Source organism: Falco cherrug, chromosome 8 (assembly GCF_023634085.1).
Source record: "Falco cherrug isolate bFalChe1 chromosome 8, bFalChe1.pri, whole genome shotgun sequence".
Taxonomy (NCBI): domain Eukaryota; kingdom Metazoa; phylum Chordata; class Aves; order Falconiformes; family Falconidae; genus Falco; species Falco cherrug.
Window position 1 is genome coordinate 14,472,568 of NC_073704.1, and position 18,138 is coordinate 14,490,705.

Sequence of the window (18,138 nt, forward strand, 5' to 3'; positions counted from 1 at the left end):
GTTCCTTGAGCATAGACTGATACAGAGCAAATCTCCAAACATACATGCACAAACATTTTTTTGCCTGCTTAACTTTTCTGGTGTCCATCATTTTCCTTACATTTATACAGAAGTGACCCAGACTGAAGATTCATTTAGAAAATGGTGTGACCTGGGACAAATTGTTCATTAGCAAAATGGAGCATATTCTAAAACAGCAGAGACAAATCCAGCAGCAGTCTTTGCCCTCTTCTTGCCTCATACACCACAGCTTACAAGGGATTTGTCTTCAGATTTTCCATAGAATTCTCAGTGTCAAGGAACTGTCCGTTGTTCTACTAAAGCTGATACCTAACTGCTGAGCCAACACAAAGGGCAAGTAACAACCCAGTATTGGTCTTCAGTATATATATTTTAAAATATTAAATAGTATTTTATGTCTCTCCTCCCTCCTTAGCTATTGTGTGCAATAATGTCTTAACATACAAATCTATAACCTCCTCCACAACAAGCTGCTGTATATTTCCTGAATCTCATCTCATCTGTGTCAGTAAACATCAAGACTTTAGTGGCAATTCTTACCATTTACACCAGCCTCTTTGCAGTCAGAGTCCAATCCACCAGCTGTTCCCTACTGCTGAAGGATAAAACTGGACTCCGTAACAGTTCAAATTTTCTCCTTTGAAGTTGTGGAGCCTCAGCTGGCGTATATTGCTGTAATGCCCCTTTTTTTTTTTTAATTTTTTTAAATGACTTTAATTTAAACCAGTTGAATGAGCCACTCCTCCTTTCCCCACACTCCCCACACATTTCCCCACCTTTCTAAAGGGTGGTCAAGTATAGATGACATCTTATGTGCAGCAGAATCTGTACCATGAAAATCAAACAGGCAAATACCAAAAATTTAGCAAGTGCCCTTTGTGGATCGAACTGATAAGAGTAAACTATCGCACACACTTGGGAGTGACAAAGAGTGTACAGTAAATGGCCTCTCTCTGGAGGCATGGATAGAGTCCCTTACTTAATAGCAGTGAAAAGTGAAAAATTCTCCTGTTTACAAAAATTTGCATCTTGCTGCATAAAGCAAGAGCATATCTGGGTTTTGATGGGTGCCATGGCAACAATGTTACTGGTGTATAGCATAGGAGCATTTTTAGAGGGCGGGAATAGGATGAAACAAAAAGCTCACTGGTTATTTGTGGACACCAGGACTTTTGCTGCAGACCCAAAGACAGATTCTCCTTCTTCTTATTCCTGGGTGGCTATTTACAGTTACCACCACATTCATACTTTCACTTTATACTGCGATTGTCCAGAAATAATGAAAAAAAGGAAAAACCTGCTAAAACGAGAAGGACAGATCCTAAACATAGTTCAGAGTTCCGTTAGATTTGCATCACTTAAAAGAGAAGAACAATGCTACTAAAACCACTATGGTTACTAGCAAAGAGCAAAACTACAGGATTATGTGTTCAGTAAAACCTATTCTTAAATACCATAATTGCTTTAAAAATATGCATGTAGAGAACAACAGATAACCATGGCTCTGCTTTTGTTCTGAAATAACTAATTTCAGCAGATATTACCTAGGAGTGAATGCTCCACCTTTTTTGAAATCTACAAAACACCTGCAGTTCTTTTTTAATTTGTATATTCTAGTGTCACTAAAGAGGTATTGAAACTGGAACCTCATGCATGCAAGCTCATGTGCTCTGAGATTTGTGTGCAAAGAGAACAGCATTAACAAATGGCAATATGAAATAACACCTACTGCAATGACTGGGGGTGTGTGGGGTGGCGAGAATTAGAGGGAAGTCATAGTGTTTTCTTCTTCAGCAATTGCCCAGAGCCATATCTCTAGGTCACTGCATACAAAGCATTATCCAAACTCTTGCCTATGCACAAACAGTTGCAATACCTGAGAAACAGACTTTGATTCTTTAATTCCAAGCTCCAGTTTATTTCGATTCTGGTATCTTAACAAAAATCTTGTGCAGTGTACTTTTAGTCTCTCTTTTGTAGTCACTTTTGAACATCTTGGCCAATTTGAGAGCAAGGTGGAAGTTTTAAAGAGAGTTCCTGGGTGTATCTTGTGAATGAGTGGCTGGAATATTTCATACCCGGAGAAGGCTGGAGTTAGGGCTCAAAAGTATTTTTAGACATAAGCAAATCCAAGCAGGAGAGAACTACAGGCAATCAGGGTCTGCAAATCCAGCTGCTTACACTGTGTTTTTCCAAACATTCACTGTTCTCACTCTGCATTGCTTCACAAACTTTGTTTCATTTTTGCTCAGATGGTACTAGTTTATTTTCTGTTCACGCAAAAGCCTTCTTGACTCTTGCAGCCCACATCTTCTGCCTTCCTGTTTCTTGCTCTCATTTTAGATCTGTTCACACAAGAGCCTTCTTGACCCTTGCAGCCCACATCTTCTGCCTTCCCATTTCTTGCTCTCATTTTAGATCTGTTCACACATCCTGCAATGCTTAACATCATCCTTGGGCCAGTGAAATTTGCTATATAACTTACATTTGTAAATCCTTCTCACAGTGTTCGTGTGATACACAATTGATTGTGTGATACATGACAGTGATCTGAGTTTGTCACCCTTTTGTATGTTGATATCCTTCAGATGACCTGGACAATTAAAAGGATGAACAGTATATGCATTATTCTCAAGGAAAAATTTACTAGATAAGCCAACTTTATCATGGCATCTTACTGTTTTGTAATAAGATTTTATGAACCAAAAAATGTCTAACAGCAAGCTGCATGTAAAAACCAGGAATCATAAAAGGCAGTATCTGTTTCTTTAAGATTAGCAGGACAAACTTAAGTCCAGTATTGCATAGCTTAGAACGAAGAAAAGATTTGTATGACTCTGCGTTTCAGACTTCTTTGTGGCCCAGGAATAAAATATGCTGCCTTCATACAAGAATCTGGTCAAATATATGGTTGCTTTGCGCAGCTGGGTCCACTGTCTTTGAGTCATAGCTATGTAATTACTCTAAGATCTATACTTGTTTTATCTTCTTTAACAAGCCTTCAGTTCCTTGAAGATCCTCCCCTCCCTTAGCAATTTAGTTTACTTAATAGATTACTTATTTTCACTTTACACAGGGTTGAGAACCATGGCCTTGCTACAGATAGGGTAGATATACCTTTATTGAGTCAAACACCACAGCAAATGCCTGTGTTCCATCCATTAATAAGTTACATCCATAAGCTGTATGAAATAAAAGTCATATTCACCTTCCTGGTTCCTCACTCCTTGTTCAGAAAAAAATTCCAACTACTGCACTTACAAAGTGTTCCAAGTGTGAATAAAGGTTAGAAACACATGTTCTTGAGTCTGTAGGCAGACTGAAAATGCTAGAGAAAAGTGCTGCTTGCACTTGTTAGCTTCACTGGCAGGTCAGCTAAAAACACGTTCAGTATCTGTTTCACTTAAAAAGGGGGATTTTGCATCTTTTGCACTGAGCAATCCATGTGGTGACAAAACTCACAATTACAGGAGCAAAATTATTATTATTGATCTTCATTGGGAGTCTCCCACTAATTTTAATAAGCATGATTCAGGAGAGAGAGGAGAATGGTATTCTAAATACAGATTGTCATGCACAAAACAGGGGATTAGATCTCCCTTACTACATGAATCGGACACCTGAGAAACCTGGGTTTATTTCAGACATTGCAGCAGAGTAGCATTTCAACAGATGTAGATTTGAGAAATGCACAGTTCTGAAGTCTCTCTTGGCAGCAGCTACATATTGCTTGGAACTATGAATCAGTGTAGGTGACATAGTAACGACTTAAATTATTGAGTGTAAAGCAAGATATTTTAATAAGCAAGGTGATCATTATGGCAGCCTACTACACTTCCATACTGCTTGTAGAAGTTTCCACCTACTCATAAGGTGTTTAAAAAAAGAAAGAAGAGGTGGTGATCAGCTAATTTAATGTAACATACTATGCCATTTTTTTGCCTACCGGTGGCTAATTCTGTCCAGACTGCTGGCACACGAGAGGACAGTATACTTCCCTGCTTGCTGTTTTGTCCCTGAAGAGATGGGAGCTACGTTCTTGCTACCGAGGACCTGACTAAAAAGCTCGAAGCAGAGGAAGCAGGTCCCCAGCTCAGGCAAGAGCCACAACTGACACTGCATCGGCTTGATTTGCAGGGCTTCAGCTTTGAACAGCACCAAATACTTTCTCAAACACAGCTCTGAGCACTAGCCCGGCTCTCCAGCAGTAGTTCAGACCTCCTCCAGCACAGGCTGGGACTATGAGTCAGTCAGCCAACTCAGAATATCTGAATGGCTCTGACCAGTCTGCCTCACAGATGTAGTTGTACAATGCTTTCTTAAATCAGCAGATCCAAAAAGGGGGCACAACAAACTTCACATCAAGTCAAGCAGACGAACTCTGCTCTGGCTGTTAAGCTTTACAATTACATGAACTCTGTTTTTCTGCACGTGCTGTGTTTCAGACTGAAATGCTTAAAGGGTCTGCTTTTTACACCAGACTGCTCTGACAATGCTTCTTCGGTTGCAGTTTCCTTCATAAATGCACACCATATTCTATCTACACGTTCCGCAAGAAGTTGGGCAGTGAATTTTAAGCGCATTGTTTCTTTTCACCTTAACTCATCATTGTAATACCTTAAGCATGTGTCCATGCTACCTCTGAAAGACAAAGAACGTAGTGCTCATAGCTTATCAAGTGAAGCAAGGGCACCACGGTTAGGTAGCACACAGTCACTGTAGAAAGTATTCTGTTTCCCTTCATGCTGATTGGGCTGTGGCGATGGTACAGCAAAACTGTGACTGAAGATCTGATTATTGCACAGAAACAAGCAAGCTGTTGTTGGCAAACGTATGTATTTTGAGCATCCCAACGCTTTCACTAAGTACTTCAGCAACTCCAGCACAACAAATGGATTTTATGAGTAAATGTTACCAAGACCGGGAAAAGTCTACCAGTTCTCTCTGCTCCTTCAGCTCAAAGGCCCAAAGCTGCTTTGAAATTCTAGAACTTCACCAAGTTAATCAATTCCACCACTATATAACAGGCCAGTGGAGATGCATCACAGTATGCAGTGAACAAATCTGAGTATTGCAACACCTCTTTAAATAGCTGGCGAGATGCTAATATCAGAAACAGAGAGCAAGGGTCAGTTTATAAATACATGCCAGACCTGTGTTTTTGTAGTAAGAAGTCTCAAAATCTAGTACAGGAGCAGTGAAGCAAAAGGTTCAAAAGAAAAAGCATACAGCTAACAACCATTATTGGCCTGAACTTATGAAAACCGGGCGAGACTGATTTCTTCTCACATAACTTTGGATATTTTAATATACCCTTCAGCTGAGTTATTTAACTGCTTTACCATCTATAGTTCTGCATAAAGAACACAGGGGATGGTGGGGGGAATCCTTCTAGTGCATATTTGCAGGACAGATTCCAACAGCACTTTAAAGTCACTTCTTTTCCCTGTGAAAGTGAAGATAAAATTTCTTTTCCCTTCCTAAAGCGAAGATAAAATTAAGAAATTTCAAAAGCAATAGATGTCAGGATGCTTTTTGGATTAAGTAGTTCCTTCCACTACAGAAAACTCAGTCAAACACACATACACATACCCCTCAGCAGACATTGTTCACTATACAAACTTTTCTCAATCTGTAATACTTTGGAGTAGGCAGTTATGTATAAAACTGCTTATCTCTTCTGTTAAAACCTTACATTAATTACACAGCGAAAAAGAGAGAACAGGAGATCCAAAGTTGTTAGTTTATTTTAATTATTGTCCTGCACAGTCACTTCAGAAAAAGGGAAAGCATCTTCTGAATAAATTTTTCCTTTCAAAAACTCAACTGCATCTTCATTTGTCATTTCCTGAAACTTCTTGTTCAAGACCTGGAAGAAAGGAAAAGGAAAGGGTACATTAATTCTGTTGTCTTTAGCAAACTACTCTGTTCCACAAACCAAGTGCTCAGTGATGGGAAGGACATAGGGAGTCTCTGTATTTTGAAAACAAGTTGACTTAAATCATTCATTCTATAAATATCAGGGAAATAAGCCAAAGTCACATAGGTTTTTTAGCTACAAAGCAATTCAGTGGCTTGATTTTTTCTTTCCCCGCTGAACTATGATTATATTTATTTTGCTGATAATCGTAAGTGGTAGCTTGCCTTTCTCCCCAGTGACACCATTACTACCTTCTAAGTAGAGGTGATATACAATTACCACTCTGGAGAAGGCTCACCATTCCCTGCAAGGCCTGTTCTACCAAACATACTCATTACTGTGCAGGTAACAGGACCAAAACAAAGAGTAACAGGACTCTTCTTACCAGAATCACATGATAGCCCAGTCTATTTAGATGTCGCTTCTTCACTGCCAGCTTCCCTTGGGGGTGCGTTGTGCCCACACAGAAGGCAGACAGAGGAACAAAGAGAAAAGCCAATCTACAACCAAGAAAAGCAGGGAAGACTCCACTGTACAAATGCAGAATACGCGTTTTTAAGACTGATTCAATGATGTCCTTTAACACTGCAGAATATATAGCTGTCTTTCTGACAGGCAAAAACGTCAAGACTGCACAAATTTCATTATTCTTTTCCTTTTCCAGACTTAAGTAATTTACCCTCTCTTCCATGAGCTTCACACAAGTACCAGCATCTACCAATCAAACCAATACAGCAGAATTAAGCCCTTAGATCTCCGCTTCTCCCACAATGAGAAGGAAGCAGCTCATTCAAAACTCTACATTATTTTGACAGCTTCTGCATTTACTATGATCCTTTGCTAATATTCAGGACCAGCTACTTCCTGCCATAAAAACCTACTTGGAAGGGAGAGGAAAGCTGAATGCCTTGGAAGCCTGACAATGAGTTTCTGTTAAGACAATCACTAGTTCTCCTTTTCCCAAAAAGCAAACCATACAAAATACTTTGCTGTGCAGTGATCCAGCACACAAATGTTACATATTACCCAATTCTACTTAAGCATTACTTAAATGATATATGTCCCACTTCAGTAACTGAGAGGTCATTCTTCTACACAAGATTAAATTAATCACCTAAAATGTGGATATGATGATCATTTTTATTCAAATTATGTCTCAGCAGCTGAATTAATAGCCATAACATACCATTGAGATGCATATTTTAGAGACTTAAGAGAATAACTGAATGTTTAATTGGACACACAATACTTGGAATTTAAAAACCGTAACGTTGCAATTTTTTTGAAAGGATTTCAGTTGTACTTCAAAACCTGTACCCATTACAAAAGTATCAGATTACTGTGACATTTCCTGACTCTTTCTCTGAAATGTTAAGTTTTAGCCTCTGTTAGAAGAAGGTAGTCAGCTGCATGAGGTGTTGCTCTGAAATGGCATGGCCATTTTTGTATACTGCAGTGATTACAAATAACAAGTCAGTTATCTACTTTGCTTCTGCAAATCAGTGAACCAAAGTAGTAACTGGATGGAGTATATACAAGTAAAACTACCCTGCTAGAAAAAATACACAGTCAAAAAAGACACCTTTGAACACTTGAGTCAGCATGATCATCTGTTGCAGCTATTGGGAGCACTTTCTTTCTGTCTGAATCCATTCTGATTTCAAAATCTGAAACAAAATAACAAAATACTTAATACTGCAAGAGGATTATTTTCAACTGCTTTAAAATGAACACCTCATTTGCAAAAGTTAACAGACACTGTCACTGCTCTGTTTCTAATTGCTGTTCTCTAATAATTTACATATTATTGATGGCATTATTGATGGCCTCCCTGCAACAAATATAAACACCTATAGTTTGCACAACTCCAGAAAAAAAACATTTATTTTTGGAAACTGCAGATGTAACTTTATGGGAATGAAATCATCATTTCAAGAAACTAGTCTTGATCACAGTCTGCCCTACCTACTCAGATCTCCCCGTAGTATGATTCCTCATTAGAAGTATTTGGGAAGAAAAGTATTACAAATAAAAGAAAAATCTGTAATCTGGGTAGCTGGCAAAAAAATAAGTAATATAAAAATAGAAAAGAAAGCAAGTGTTACGAAATGATCACCTGTGAAAGGTTATATCCCATTTAATAAATGAAAGCAGAACCCAAACCTTAGCCAGAATTTCAGAGAAGAAACAAGTCAGAGAACAAAAGCAGGCTGCTGTTTGGCTTCATTTCTAATGTGACTTTGTACTAACATGTCGAGTCTCTCAAACACAGCTGGCCATATTGCAATTATGTACAATTAACATCTGCTTGCTGTTGCTTAACAAAAAGTCCAAAGCAATTTTGTAAATAAGAGCAATCATAAATTTTTAGTAAATTGACTTAAATACTTTAACAGAAGCATCCCAGAAAGTAGATTCACCAATCAAGGGCATCATTTGTTAAACGACTGTCTTCAAAGTGTTACACTTTTAATCACTTGCACCCTACACAAATTTATTATCACCTTATTATTTTGGGGATTATAAATCTACATTTAAAAGAATATGACAGTAATTTGGCTTCATACCAATATGATATTTATATGGCAGGTGAACATTTTGCTGAAACATGTTCTCATCTCCCAGAAGTTCTATCAGTGCCTCCCGAGCCTTTCTGAGATTAAAAGATACCAATGAGGGGAAATTATCAGTCAGCACAAATGCAGGCTTTGTGAAGGAAGGGCTATCAAGTTCCATACATGCTTTCACACAGCGAAGCATCACTTCCTTTTGTTCTTTGTAAAGATCATCTGAAAAAGACACAAAAAAAATATTACATCCGATGTAGCATCTCAGATTTTTTATTATCATTTATAGTCTGTTCTGGCAGAGGAAATGAATTGCAATATAGGAATCAAAACCCAGTATTTTTTTTCACTGAATATTATTGAGTATCTTCAATATATTGTTAAATATACACCATTAATTCTCTAATTATAATAATAAAGTCCATGGCTGGGACCTGCCCATTCATCCAGTCTTTCTCTCTACTGTACACAGCTCTGCGCATGAAAACCATTTATAAAATCCAGACCACTAGAAACCTATTTATAAAACAAAGAAGAGATATCAGACTTGGCCTGTCTGTACTATACTCTGTTTGAAACTGTACTTTAAGATTACTAAACTGCGCTGACTCTAAGCAGTTACAGCTTTACAGCTTTCAGGCTCAGTCACAGCAGGCTCACAGCAAGACAGTGTTTTACTGTAAACTGGATTTCTGCTCCACTGAACTACTCTACTGGTTGTACAGAATTGTAATGTGGAAACCGAATTCTACTACAAGTTCTTCACTGTAACTCAGAGCAGTCAAAAAAACCCCAACCCTTTTACTCTAGTGATTCCAGGTACTGTTGGTTCACAAAGGTTAGGACTTCCTTTGTTTTTAAAAATGCCTGAACATCTGGCTCTTACATTTCTACCATTTCCACAAATCTCATATCCACCTCTCTCCATGTGCACATCTACTATTAAACTGTTGCTATCATGGGTCTCAAGACAATAAGCCTGATGCCCTAGTGCAGAAACAGATCACTTAGATCACCATAACTATGTTAGTTTAGTCTTGAGGACTTCAAATTTAGTATTAATCATGTTTGCATTCTTCAATTTCTAAACTTTAACACAATTACAATAACTAACGTACAGAGGCAGACTATCACTTTTAAAACAAGAACATGACAAAATAATGCCTGACCTGACAGTATAAGTTCACCCCTGTTGTCCTTTTGCAGCAGCTTATCAAGTGCACGATGAGGAAGATATCCCAAGATGCAAAGTGAATACACTGCCTTCAGCAGTTCTGTGTTGGAAATCTGAGGGAGGTATTTATTCAAGCAGCTATGAAGAGTCTCAAAAAACCTTTTCCAAAAGGAGAAGAAAAGTATCTTAATACACAAATAAGGCTATATAAAAAACAGATTTCAAACAAAAATGCAAGGCAGAAATCTTTATTGTCTTGTATAATCATAAATTCTGTAATGTCTTTGAGGATACAGCTACTATCAACAGATTTAGTAACCTGGTCAGACTAGAACCAAGGTCTCCATTTTCGATTACAAAGAAAAATTTCTATGTAGAAAAAACATGAAAAGGCACAGCAAATCTGCCTTACAGATTACTAAACCAAGATGATGATCTCTTTCACAACTGAAATCAAATACTTTGGTCAAATCTAACGACTACATGAAGAGAATGTATTACCAGGCATTCTAAGATAAAACCTACAGATGCTTTTGGCTTCTGGGAACATAGTTGAGTCGTGAATACACTCGAAGAACAATCAAAAGGTTTTTCAAGTTGAGAAATTCAGGATCTTCTGTCACCTTCTCCGCAAAAATACCCATCAGTTCACTAGGCTGAAAGCCAAGTGTCTCAAAGGCAGAAAGAAGAAGGATAATCTAAAAGAAAAGACAGTTTTATAAAGTCCAGAAAGCCAGTGAAGTGGATCCTACCTGTTGATTTCATAAAAGACATTTTTAATGAAAGAAAATTTTTCAAACTGTAACAGCCCATTTATTTCTTATTGCTGTATTTATCAATAAATATAAAAGCATTTCAAAAATTCAATGATATCAGCTTCATCAGATTGGTATTCCTAAAAAAAATCTGTTCTGCAAAGTTCAAACACAAACATGAAAGGTAAGATGGAAAGTACCCAATGATATTCTGCTAGTAGCACTACAAATTATTTGGTCTCAAACTCACCTGTCTTTTGTCCCAAAGGCAGGCAGCAGAAGTAACATAGTCTGCTAATGCTGAGAACAGTTTTACATTACGGTACTGGAGACTGCTGCAACCTTCCAGAATGAGAATTAACTGCCAAAACGGAATATCATGGACATTCTCTGTAACAGAAGAGCATAAAATGGACAAATGATACAAAGCAATGGGAGTTGTAGGTTGGAGACATTGTGGGAACAGTTTGGCTAAGGGATGGAGGAGCAGAGAAAAAAAAATCAGAAAAGGAACTGCAGAACAGACTGAGAATAGTTGGGCAAAGTCAGCTGAGGTAGAACACACTTAGAAACAAAGGCAGAGGAAACCAAGTGAGCCAGGATCAGGTTAGAAGGGATGAATCAGCAAAAGGGGGCAAATTAACAGAAGCAGCAAGAAGATTGTGTTCTCAGATTCTTGATTTTAAGGACCTCCCTCCACTCAGCATGGAAACCCTGAAACTGGTCCCTTTAGTACTGATTGAGCCTTTGGGCTGTCCACCATGTCAGCTGAGGGAGTAACAGAAAGGTGGATTCTAAAGCTGCTGATAAATCAGAAACAAGCACATGACAAAATTTACATTTTTCCCCCATTTCATTTTACAAAATGGAAAGAAGCCACGAACATGAATCTATGTCTAAAAGGCACTAAAGCATTACTGTATACCAAACTGGAAAACATGGAACCATAACACAACCTCTCGGCATATGAATGTGATGCCGATGAAGCACCAGGTGACAACAGACTTCTGCAAAAGACTGCTGCTTCATTTACTACACAAGACAGACCTACTCTTGAGATGAAAAAGATTAAGTACTGAAGAACAATGCTCTCTCCCGAACATTGCACTGTTTGCTGCAATGAGGGGCATACATGTCATAAAAGACAGTGACTGCAAGAGAACACAACAGTTACAGCAGCAAGAGCAGCAGCCATCAAAACTAGACTTTATCTTTCCCTCTGACAGAGGACTCAAGAGGATAGCAGGAGAATAACTGAATTTAACTCCTCTAAGTTGTGCTTAGTGACTTTCTAGGCTCAGCATAAATGCTGTTACTTCATTTCTTCAAGTGCAGAGTGCTGACAACTGCAATTGAAGCCAGTGAGATCTGTGCATCACAAAGTGACTTGTAATGCTAGGTACTCTTAAAGAAGGCAGGCTAACAGAATCTCGTATTACTGGACACTTTGACCTTAACCTATCTCTTCTGCATAATCAGGAAATGAATACCACCACTACTGGGTCACTCGTTTGCTGCTGCAAAAAATTAACTCAATTAGTATCTATGAAGTACACAGTTAATACAATTCTGGTCAGGTCCCCAGATACAGGAGAGGGGGCTACTTTCTTGAGAGACCCATCAACAGCATAGGACCTGGAAAACCTGATGGAGAATTCCTTTGCCCCATGGGCCTCAAAGCATGGCCCTCCCTCTTCTTTCTATTCCATGTCCAGCCTCTGATAGGGGTCACTTCTGCCCAGAAATTAATCACTCTGTCCCCAGAGCATCATTTGCATGATGTCTGGCATATAAGTCCTGAGAATATGCACTAAAAAATGCAGAAAGAACTATTGAGTAGTTCCTCACTCCGTATATCCATCTAGCCTACATACTAAGTGTGGTGAAAGTCGTATGGGAGAAGCCAGTATGTGTAATTAAAGACTGTGTCCTAACACATATGAGCAACCACGACAAATAAAGGCTGTACAAGCAACCCAAACACTCCTGGTTCATTTATGTTAAGAATGCTATTTTGCTATCTTAATGTTTTTTAGACACAAATTCAAATGTCTTTTAAGTGTGAATCAATACATACTGACCACATATACTTAAGAAATGTATTGTAAAGGTATGGGGAGAGGTGAAACCATTAGCGTTCATTTAATTTTTTTCTAGGCTACAGCACTAAGTCAGTTATTAAGCAGCATTCAATAATTAAATCCAGTTTATAAGGGAAACACTATGTTCCCTTTCGTTTATCAACTAATCACACTAAGCCACCAATCCATCCTGCGAAGTGTACACATCTAATGCAGATTTGTTTTAGAAGTTTATCTGAAATCTATTTTTTCTTGCTAGAATTCAATTCTTTTTCCTAAATTCTGCATACAGAAAAATGAAAATACATGTAATTCAGGTGAATGTTAAGAAGGGCAGACGACAAGAGCTATTTGCTTTCATTACTAATCAGTAATTTTCTGTCTTGTTGATTGTCAAATGGTTCCACATTACTATAATATCCTGTAAAACAAAGATGTTTCCTGAGTTTTAAAGGAAATCAGAAAAGGGAGATGAGACAATAATTAGGAAGAATTTGGTATAAGGAAGGGAAATTTAATAAACTTTTTTTTTTTTTCTTACCCTGGATCTTTTTACTGCAGGCATTCAGGATTGGAATGGAACAATAATTCATTGCAACAAGAGCCAAAAACACACGCAGAGCATTCGGGGAAGTCAGATGGTCTCTCTCTTTCAAAACTGCCATCTAAAGTGAATTAAGAGTTTATAAAATGCTTCATTCTTCAGGTATGTTATCAGTGCTTTCTGATGAAGGCATTTTCACCAAAACTTTCCCAAACTCCTCAGCCTGTTTAGACTTATATGAAAGAAACCAAGCAACAAACGGCAAAAGCAAAGTAACTACTCTGAATTTAATATACAATTATAGCAGATCAAGTATTCTAGAGCTGTGTCACTATACAAATTACCAGCAATTTGCCTTTATATTTTTTTTTAAAGAAGTCTCAGTAAAGCTCATTTGCAAATGCTGTGAATATGTATCCTCTACCAATTCTTAAAAAAATAGCAGAAATATAATTAGCACAGCTGACTTATTTAATAGTACTCCAAGTATTGTTTTGGATGCATGCAAAAGCTGTAAGCCTTCAAAGTGATCCAATAGCACACTGAATGGTGTATCTTTAATACAAACACTCAGCTATAAACGTGGGCTGAGGCACAGCAGGTCAGCTGTGATGCCACAAAGAGACTTCATTTATCAAAGCAGTAATTAGATTGATATAAATTACATTAAAAATGAGACTACAAAGCACAGCGACTATTAAAATACAATATTCTTACTGCATGCATATCAGAAGTTAAATACAAAATGTATCTACACCAGAAACTACACAATATTAAAAATATTAAAAATAGCACCATGTAGGCTCGGAAAAATTAAGAGCTCCCTTCAGTTAACATGTGGAAACGTTACTTTCCTCTCAGTTCCATATTGCACCACATCTTCAGATTTTAGGATTTACTTACATCTAACACACTGCATGAGCTCCCTGCACTGCTTTATTCTCGCCCAGTTTTCCCATCAGTGTTATCTTCCCTCACTTCCTCATGAATGCTACTACAAATTCTGACCTCACAGCTCTTCAGCTATATGATTAAAAATCACAAGGAGGCCCTGTTTGACAGAAGGTTTCAAATTGTCTTTAAATCAGGGGTTGAAACCCAGTACACCCTGTCATAAAACCCACAGCCTGCTCCCAGACACTGTATCTCTCAGGGGACCTTTCAGATACACAGGAAGATAAGGCCATGAGCTAGGCGAGTTCTCCTGGCACCTCGTTCTCAGTGGTCTAGCCCTGTACCACTACTGGACACAGCCCCATCATGATCTGGTTTTCTGTCTTGTCTTCCAGCCACAAGCTGGGCAAGGGAATCAGGGCACAGCCTCTAAGTGCTTCTATGAAATACCATGTGGCCAACCAAAACAAGAGGTGAGGGCACTGCTATTCCTTTTGTACCATGTCCATTGCTTTCTGCCCCCTTTCATGGTGAGATATTCCCAGCCTCCAAATTTATGTTCTTCCTACAGATATAGCTGGAATATGATTCACTTTATTATACTTTCTTCCCGAGTGTCTGGAAAGAACCATACACAATTTATAAACAACGCAAGAGCACAGGCTTTGTTGAAGTAAAAATGAGCCTCCAACTAAATTTACCTCTAATTTCTTTTTCAGGAAGACTGGAGCATCTTTTCCCATGCATTTCATCAGGTTTTGCAGTATAAAGATGTCTCTGATACTCGGAATGCGCTGCTCCACTAGCAATCTGATGAAGAAACACACACAAGGCCTTGAGCTACAGAGAGTAACTTTAATAGACCTTTCCTCATTTCAGCAGAAACAAGTAGGTACCCTCATTTTCCCTCACTGATATACTCCTAATGTAAAGCTGTAATTCTCTGCTCCTCACCCACCTCCTTTTTTGCAACATTGGCATAACTCTACATGATATACCTGCAGCACAGATATTTTGCACATGGAAATAATTACATGCTTTCTTAATGTTATCCTGATAGACGCATGTTGTCACCAATATATTAAGAGCAGGGGCACTTGACCAGACTGCACATGTGACTGTGCAGATGTGAGTGCTGTTAAGCCTCAAGGAATTAACACTCTTCTGCAGAAAAAAAAGAGATTGCACATTTTTACCATAAAATCATCTATGTCTAGGCAAGTTCTGAAACCATTAGGAAACTTGGAGACAGATACTGACAACAACTTGGTGTAAGTGAGGACAAAAACCAAACAAGCAGTGCTGTGGGCTGCAGGAACAGAAGGGGATATTGTAACATAGAGGGATCATAAGCACAAGATGGAGTTCTGCATTCCCAGCACCTCCTTTTCTGGCTCAGAAGGAGGTATTGTAATTGTTTTGTCTGAAACACCCTTAAATATACCTGCACAACTACAAAAATTTGAATTGTCGCTTTCTAAGGCACTGCTCTGAAATTCATCCCTGCAGATACAGCTTCCTACAAATGGGCAAAAGCTCTAGACATCAAGACAGAAAGAGCTGTAGGTGGATCTCCTGCTTTCCACCAATGTACAAGAATGTACCAGCAGAAACTAGTTTTTGTGTAACTAACACACCCACCTTCTCAAAACTGGACCTGACACAGGACCAAAAGTACTAATCCAAGGCAAGTTTTGTGACAGCCTTAGTAAAAAAAAAAAATCTCATGGGAGCAAGGAGATTGCTTACCCACATAAATCTCATTGGCACAGAAAAAAATCACTACAGCCAAAGAAGTTATTCTGATAAACCACTACACACAAGGCCTTGCTGGATGCACAGATAAAATCTAAACTTAATTTTTACTTACTAAATTAAAAGAAAATACTTCCTGGCTGTTAAACAGCATTTTTCATGATAAATCAAAATACTTCACAAAGTAAACTAGTCTCATTACCTTCTTTTTACACACTGATAAAACAAGAGGCATAGATATGTGAAGTGACTTGATCAACACCACAAAAAAAACAGAGTGGTGGAGCTGCAGTGAGAATATGAACCTCCTGCAGAGCAGTCTAGCACCCCATGCCATCGGAGGCCTTTCTGCTTGAAACTGCAAAACAATGTCTAAAATCCCTGTCTTGTACAGCTGTTAACTCATGTGATCATTTAAGTCCTAAAACCACAGCATGTCTTATGTGTGGACATCCACTCCATGACTTCTAAAAGACATATATTCAAACAACATTTAAATATGACACATGTGAAAGAGGTTTTTCTCACTGTAATCCAGCTTGAAGAGCGCTCACATTCTTGTCTTTATCCAGCCCTGCTAAAGCAGTTGCCAAAACTGAGATACATCGGTTATCAAGTTGATTGAGCTTCTCCTGTTAAAAAGTTTTCAGTGTCAGATAACTTCAAACCAGTAAAAGTTTCAGGAAAGAAAAACTACTCAGTCTTAATCTGTACCTGCTGCCTTTTCTTTCCCTCCAGAAGTCAATTCATAAGCTCTAATTCCACAGTGACCTCCATGGTCTCACATCAGTCAAATTTAGTTGATTTGAAAAGGGTAATGATTTCTGAGACTTCTATTAAATCTGTCTGAAATCAGGCAGTGGTTTCAAAAATGAAGGAAATTAGAAGTACACACAAATTAACTATGGGAGCCCAGTTTCCACAGAAAATGAGACTAAACCAGGGACATAACACAAAACTCTCTCTGATGCTACACAGCTTCCCAGAATTAGCCTCAAGGTTTCAGCCCAAACTCAGGAGAAGAAGGATCCTGATACTTACTTGGCACACTCTCAGCAAAGTCTGGACTAGGAGAGTGTTCTGAGGAACACCGAGGTTCACCATGGCATGCAGACTGAACACCAGATCGCCCCGTGTCATCCTTCTGGAGTCCCGCAGCAGCTGCTGACAAAGCTTGACAAATGCTGGGTGCTCAAAGATCAGCTGCTTTTCATAACGCTGCTGGTCTTCCGACAGGTTTTTAAAGAGCCTCCATACCGTAGTTAAACAGCTTGTAAAGTGCTTAGTGGAAACAGCAGACTCTGAAGCCAAGTCCAGTGCATCACAAGGACAGGTACATTTCCGGAGACTATTAAAAAACTGTTCGCTATGATCCATTACATGCTTCACTTTGAAGCTCCCAGAATCATCCAGCTTTTCAAGTTCCAAGGAGCACTGGGGAGCCTGCTGACTCACCAAAACCTCCGTACTTTTCTCTGGCTGTATTTTAGCACCTGTGCTAAAAACATCTGTCTTTTGAGATACAAATCGAAGAGATGATCCATGCAGAGAAGGAAAAATACTTAACCATAAAGTGTGTTTTCTTGTTGTGGCTGAAGATTTGGGAGCGAGCACAGAATTGCACCTATGTATGCATCTAACAGTATTTAACAAATAACTTATTTTATTATTCATTTTTGCTAGCATCTCATGAGTACATTTGAAATGCCAATTCGAAGTAAGGGATCTGATGAAATTCTACTAGTGGAAACAGTCCTGGAGAAATTGCAGAAGAGCACTTATCTGCAAAAACAATTGAAAATTATGGATTAGTTACTGGACTTACCATTCCTAAAGTTTCAATTCCATATCTATGCACATCTTTTACAGGAGTGGGGAAAAACACTTCGGGAAAAGATCCCTGGAAAAGGGTTTGCAGAGGGACTTCAACTGGGCCTCCTACGTTTTAGTCAAGTCAGCAGAAGGCGAACTCATCCTGGGTGTCAGCCCTTCGCTGTTCTAACCACGACACGTGCCGAGGGAGAGCCCTTTCCTCACCCACCTTCCACCGAGCAGACGCGCCCCCCGCCACGGCTCCGGAGGCTCGGGGCCACCCCCAGCTCCGGCGGACGGAGTCCCGCCCGGCCCGCCCCAGCCGCCCCGCCGCTGCCCCAGGGCCGCCCGGCCGGGGCAAGGCCTCTGGCTTGCGGGCTCGCTTCCTGCAGGCGCCGGAAGGCTGCCCGGGGGCACGGTGCCGGGGGCACGGTGCCGGCGGCGCAGGCCCGGCGCCTTTCGGCGGCTTCGCACGGGCTGGGGACGCCGGCCGCGAGGGCGGGCGACACCGGGGCTGGCCGCCACCCGCCGCAACCCCGCCGCCCGGCAGCCGCTACCTGGCACGCCGCGGCGCCATAACGGCCCGGCTCCCCCGCCCCGCGCGCTCCCGGCGGG

General features: G+C 39.6%; 1 protein-coding gene across 2 annotated transcripts; it reads right to left on the minus strand.

Annotated features, from left to right (window-relative positions):
- Positions 1–5,750: 5,750 nt before the first annotated feature.
- On the minus strand, positions 5,751–18,136 carry FASTKD2 (FAST kinase domains 2). Of its 2 annotated transcripts, none has more exons than XM_055718870.1 (12): positions 18,081–18,136; positions 16,753–17,493; positions 16,240–16,343; positions 14,658–14,766; positions 13,060–13,183; positions 10,688–10,827; positions 10,208–10,380; positions 9,678–9,841; positions 8,509–8,730; positions 7,524–7,608; positions 6,327–6,441; positions 5,751–5,890 (listed from the first exon to the last, which is right to left on the minus strand). In XM_055718870.1, exons 2-12 carry the CDS (start codon positions 17,395–17,397, stop codon positions 5,771–5,773), a joined length of 2,001 nt encoding a protein of 666 aa, XP_055574845.1. In that variant the 5' UTR covers positions 17,398–17,493; positions 18,081–18,136; the 3' UTR covers positions 5,751–5,770. The 2 variants fall into 2 exon arrangements, with proteins under 2 accessions (XP_055574845.1, XP_005442870.3); XM_005442813.4 differs by lacking the exon at positions 18,081–18,136 and adding an exon at positions 17,753–17,897.
- Positions 18,137–18,138: the final 2 nt, after the last annotated feature.

What these genes read in the sequence shown, in the direction of transcription:
- FASTKD2 (XM_055718870.1), bottom strand. Translation starts at nt 17,397, where the DNA reads ATGCTAGCAAAAATGAATAATAAAATAAGTTATTTGTTAAATACTGTT. An exon ending in CTGCAGTAAAAAGATCCAGG is followed by an intron (nt 10,828 to 13,059) that starts GTAAGAAAAAAA and finishes CTTCTGTTACAG; the next exon opens with AGAATGTCCATGATATTCCG. An exon ending in GCTGACTCAAGTGTTCAAAG is followed by an intron (nt 6,442 to 7,523) that starts GTGTCTTTTTTG and finishes TCTTGGTTGTAG; the next exon opens with ATTGGCTTTTCTCTTTGTTC.